Here is a 5969-nt window from a genome sequence, read left to right on the forward strand (position 1 = left end):
AGCTTTTCCACTTCCCTGAGAAACAACCAGATCACTTAGTTGTATGGTAGAAGGAATGCTTTGCCTCCAGCATCAGTTCTGGGGTTTATGTGCAGTAACTCATGCATAGCTGCACAGGTGGAAATAATATAAAATCCACGCAAGTGGCAAAAATGCACATGGCTACGTAGTACTTCCTAATTTTAAAGTTCTCCTTCATTTTATATGACATCTGCCGCCTCATCTCTATTTCCAGTGTAGCTAATCAGTTTGCAAATGAGGTACAAGGTAGACAGTGCAAGCCCAATCTTATTTTGCTTTTTGATCCTAAATGGCCCACATGCAGCTGCATAACTGCAGCTTTTGGCTCTTGCACATAATGTGGGATTCAGCTCTGTACAGACAAGACCATGGCATGATTTATCTGGGCAGCTGCACAGTAAAAGAGAATTGCTTAGTTACACACAGATAAGACCAGGTAACTCCTGACATGTTAGCAGCACTGCAGGGGTGGGGCACGGAGGGCTCACCCTCTTATGTTGAAGTCCAACACCTTAGAGCTAGTGCACTCATCCAGAGAAAGGGAACCAAGACTTCAGGCTCCCACACCCAGAGGGGGTTAAACCTACATCTGTTTCCTAGTGGAGTGCTCCAACCACTAACACTCAAGTATTTTCCCAGCCACTTTCCACCCATCTTCTTAAAGCTGGCCCATTCTGTGCAGTCAAAAGAGGGAGGTATTTGGGGCTGAGAGTGAAGAAACTAAGCCATGAGTATGTAGCTTAGTGAGATGGCACCTCACCTGGAAAGGAAGGGACACTGGGGCGCTTGTAGTCTGGGCTCTTGCTACCTGTAGGGCAGAAATGTTCCCACTACTGTTTGTCCTTTAAATGCATGTTGCGGTGGGCCAACTTCAAGAGGAGGGCTAGAGAGAGTCTGAAAAAATGGCTAGGTGGCACTTGGCTCTTAAAGCACTTTGGCCAGCAGGATATATAAATTTAAACCTAATCTGGAGAAGAGGAGCTTAAAATGTGGGGTTCTTTCCCCTGTGTAAATGTCTTGGCCACTAAGCTGTTGGGCAAAATGAAATTCCAAACTGTGCGTAAGTGACAAAAACAGCAGTTATGGTTGTTATGTACATCCCACATAAGAGCATAAAGCAAAATAGGACTTAGCTGTAGGTCTAAAAGTTTATATGATCTTGCACAGAGTATGTACTTAATCCATATTAAGAGAACCAATTTTTGTTATGCTGGTACAGAAATAAACAGAGATTGGCATTGTGTTATACAGTGTATAAGATGTGTATATCTTTGGGTGGGGCGGGTTATACTTACTTGCACATACATAAATCAACAAGCACTCATACCTATGTAGGTGAATGTGCACATGTAAACTAAGGAAATGTCTGAATTAAAATATTGTAATGTGGGTGTATAACTGGTTGGGCTGTCATGCTCAAAGTCTAGTCATCAATGGCTTAATGTCAAATTTGGGGGAGGTAACAAATAGGAGCCTACAGGCAATCTGTCATGGGTTCAGAACTGTTCCAGATCTTTATTAATGTTTTGGAAGATGCAGTTGAATGCGGAAGATGCAGTTGAATGCATACATATTGCATTTGTAATGACAGCAAAGTTGGGTGGGGCAGCAGGAAATTTAGATGTCAGGATTAGGAAAATTACAAGGCCCTATACTTATACCAAATGCAAAAATACAAAATGTAAATGACTGGATAGGCTACAGTACTGCAGGAAATGATGTAGGGGTTACAGTAAACCAGAGGCTTCATAGGAATAAAACATAGTATTGTTGCAAAACAATCTAATAGAACACTGAAATATAGTCATGCCACTTGCATATGCCACCCTTATTAAATGATTCTTCCACTCTGTGAGCGCTGTATCCCGTTAGGGGCATTACACTTGAAGAAAGGTGTAGGTAGACTGAGAAGAGCCCAGAGGACAGGGGGGAAAGACAGAGAGACATATGTAAAAATATGACATATTAGAGAAGCTTGACAGAAGTGGAGTCATTTAGCATAAAAACAAAGAGTGAAATAATAAATTTCAAATATAAAAAGCATATTTGTAACAAGGATGGCAATTGGATCTGATAGGGTAGAGCTAGGGTTATTATTATGAAGGATTTCAAACTATGAGGGTAGATAAACACAGTAACCAAATGCATAAAAGGTTTTAGAATAGCCATCATTGGAATCTTTTCAAGGGCAGGTAGGACAAACATTTGTCTGGCATTGACAGGATATACATAATCTTGTCTTGAGCTGGGGGTTGGATTAGATAACCTATAGCAATGCTCTGTAACCATAATTTTTCTACAATTGACATCCACATAGATATTTTAGTATTTATGCTGTTGGAGTTCCTGATTTAGCTAGCATGGATGAGGAAAAAATCCCATAACAGAGAAGACTTGGGTGGGGAGGAGGGGTTGATTTGATAGCACTCTTTAACTACCTAAAGAGGGGTTCAAAAGAGGATGGAGCTAGACTGTTCTGAGTGGTGGCAGATGACAGAACAAGGAGCAATGGTCTCAAGTTGCAGCAAGGGAAGTTTAGGTTAGATATTAGGAAAAAAATTCTCAGTAAGAGGATGGTGAAACACTGGAACATTACTCAGAGAGGTTGTGGACTCTCCATTCTTGGAGATTTTAAGACCCAGCTTGACAAAGCCCTGGCTGAAATTATCTAGCTGGGGCTGGTCCTGCTTTGAGCAGGGGGGTGACTAGATGTGATCTCCTGAGGTCCCTTCCAACCCTCATTTTCTATCATTCTATGAGGTTCTGTCATGCTGTACCACTCTAAAAGGAGAATCCTGAGTTACAACTTCAGAAGCAGACTTGGAGTTCAGTATCTATTGAAGTCCAGACAAGAGAGACATGAACAAGGGAACAGCAATGGAAAAAAAAGCCTTTCTTAATTTTCTGATGTGCATCTATGATGCCTCCTATTCCTCTCCACTCCTAAACACACTTGGCTTCCTCTGGTAGATTAAAGACCACTGAACAAACAGTTCCTGAAAGAAGGACTAATCTCATTTGCTATGGTAGAGTTGCAAATTATTTTTAATATTTTATTTATTTATTTATTTTTACCCAAAGCCAATCAGAAGAACTGAAACCTTCTCCAGCAGTATTGGTGTAATCATTCTCAGCAAAGTCTGAAGCCAAAATCTTCAGCACTGTTATAGAGATTGTTCAAATTATTACTCCATCAGCAATAGTCTTTTATTTTCCAGGGGGTCATTCAGTAGTAGGATGCTTGGCACTCAGCATTCTCTAGTTTGTTACCCAGAGAGCTGAAGGATTCTTCCAGCCCACCATATATTTGGGGGTGGGGGGTTCTTCCACAACCCCACCCCTAAATATATTGAACACCTAAAGTGACATATTCATTCACCAACTGAAAATCAAGTCCTTTTATAGTTTGTCTGAAGTTGCTTTCCCAAAAATGTGCCATAAATTACTGGAATCAAAACTTGTGGAAGAGGTGATATCTTTTTATTAAACCAACTAGATATTTGTAAACAAATTATTGCATTTATCTGCAATAAAAAAATTACTGAATAAACACCATATTGTCCCCATAAATTACTGTTTGCTTTTATGTGTCTTGGGAAGTATATCTCCATAACCCTCTCTGTTTTCATTACTTTTACAGATGAAGCACAGTGAAGAAATGTGGTGGAACCAAACCTCCATGACTGAATTCATCCTCCTGGGGTTTGGAAATGTCTCACACTTACGGGGCATGCTGTTTTCCATGATCCTATTAATGTATTTGATTACAATAGTTGGGAATATCTTCATCATCATGATCATCATGGTGGACTGTGCCCTACAGTCCCCCATGTACTTCTTCCTCAAGAACTTGTCCTTCATTGAGATCTGTTTTACTTTGGACACAGTGCCCAAGATGCTGGTTGACCTCCTGGCAGAGGATAAGAGTATCTCATTTACTGGCTGTGCACTGCAAATGTACTTCTTCTTTTCCTTTGGTTGCGCAGAGTGCTTCATCTTAGCAGCTATGGCCTATGACTGCCACACAGCCATCTGCAACCCCTTGCACTATAGTACTATCATGAACCAGCGATTCTGTTGTAAGGTAGTGGGTGCAATCTGGATAACTGGAGCTTTCGTTTCTCTGCTTCAGACAGTCTGGATCTTCAACATGCCATTCTGTGGCCCCAACAAAGTGAATCATTTTTTCTGTGATGCGCCAGCATTGCTGCAGCTAGTCTGTAGTGACACTTACCTGTATGAGATGCAAATCATGGCCTCCACACTCCTAGTCTGCTTGTTTCCCTTAACACTGATCCTGGTCTCCTACATCCGCATCATCACCACAATCCTGAGGATACCGTCATCTGAGGGAAGGCGTAAAGCTTTCTCCACCTGTTCTTCACACCTCACTGTGGTGACATTGTTCTATGGGAGTGGTAGCCTGGTGTATCTCTGGCCAAAGTCCAGCTACTCTCCAGACATCAAGAAACTCCTGTCGCTGTTCTACACGGTCATAACCCCAATGTTGAACCCTATAATCTACAGCCTGAGGAACAATGAGGTGAAAGGTGCTCTGAAGAGGGCACTGGGAAGGAAATTGATCTCACAGAAAATATAGACATTTTAATTAGATATCACAATAGGGAAACTTTCTCCAGCTTTCTGCAAACACTGATGTGAACCTCAAGGTGCACACACCTCCAGAGAAAAGCACGTTGTCATGTAGAAGGGCAGCTGATGAAGAGAAAGAAAAAAAAAAGACTTGATTATAGAATGCATAGTCCTTTCATTAGAGAGAGGATATCCTTGTGGTGAAGGAAATCTGGTTCCAGAGCTTGACTCTGACACAAGGTCCCATCATGACCTTGAACATGTCACTTTGCCTTGGATTGTCAAACTGGATTAAGAGAGTCAGAACCCTGATCGCATAGATTTTCAGTTCGCCTAAAATTTTCCTTAGGCCTTCTTGAACATACCATCCCTTGCATTTTATGTATATCTATGATATGAAGGAAACAGTTAGCGTACAGTAATAAAAATGCATGGAAATGGAAGTGAGTTCTGTAACAAAGAAGAAAAAAGACTTCATCCTTCTGAACATTGACATCTCACAAGTTGCAAACTTTTAAATGAATATTTAATTTTTGAAGCAACTTTTTACTTGGGTTTTCCATATTTTTCGTAGTTGTCAGCACTCTTACTTACGGTGCGGGGTGGGGGGAGGGGGGAGGATTTCATCACAGTAGGGCTGATTATTTTACCAGAAAGTTTTTTTTTTCCCCCAAAATTCATACCAATTCCAAAAAAATTAAGAAAGAGAAAAGTAGGTACTTCCCATGAAAGTCTTAGTTTTGCTAAAATCACAGGGATCTCCCAAAAAGTTATTAAACAAATGTTTTCATTGGGTCTGTATAACAAAGAGAGCCATACTAACGTTAAGAAAAATACAGAGACCTAAAACTAGAAAGAGAATGTTTTCATGAAAAATATATATTATTTGTTTAAGCAGAAAACCTTTTATTTTAAATAAATTACTTCAATATATTCATTTTTATATAACACAATAGGAACATTTTAAAGTATTTGTTATTATTCTCTTAGTCTGTTACAAAGCAATTTGGTTTTTAATATTATAGAATTATTAATTTGTTAAACATGGAAATTCTATTATGTCTAAATATTAATATGCAATAACACACATTTACTTTTTCAGAATGCAATTCATTCAGGTTTCTAAATTATTTTTCCAGAATTTCTTTAACAGAGAAATTTCAGTGCCTACACTTAAAAAAAAAAAATTCCCCAAATGCTAGAATTGACCAATTAACAGAACTGTTGTTTTCTTTTTCACACCAGTTAAAACTATGAGGTTGTTACTAAAATACTTGTGGCTACTTATCATTAAATTGACATGCCCATCCAGGTAACTGAGGCCAGCTACAAACAGGCTGTTGGCAACAAGGTCC

At 39.6% G+C, this 5969-nt stretch overlaps 1 protein-coding gene across 1 annotated transcript; it reads left to right on the forward strand.

The window, feature by feature from the left end:
- Positions 1-3661: 3661 nt before the first annotated feature.
- LOC102369073 (olfactory receptor 10A7-like) lies at positions 3662-4621 on the forward strand. Its single transcript, XM_014524915.1, has one exon. The coding sequence runs from the start codon at positions 3662-3664 to the stop codon at positions 4619-4621; it is 960 nt and encodes a 319-aa protein (XP_014380401.1).
- Positions 4622-5969: the final 1348 nt, after the last annotated feature.

Source organism: Alligator sinensis, unplaced genomic scaffold (genome assembly GCF_000455745.1).
Source record: "Alligator sinensis unplaced genomic scaffold, ASM45574v1 scaffold79_1, whole genome shotgun sequence".
NCBI classification, from domain to species: domain Eukaryota; kingdom Metazoa; phylum Chordata; order Crocodylia; family Alligatoridae; genus Alligator; species Alligator sinensis.

Excerpts from the sequence above, each read along its gene's own strand:
- LOC102369073 (XM_014524915.1), top strand. The coding sequence starts at position 3,662 with ATGAAGCACAGTGAAGAAATGTGGTGGAACCAAACCTCCATGACTGAA.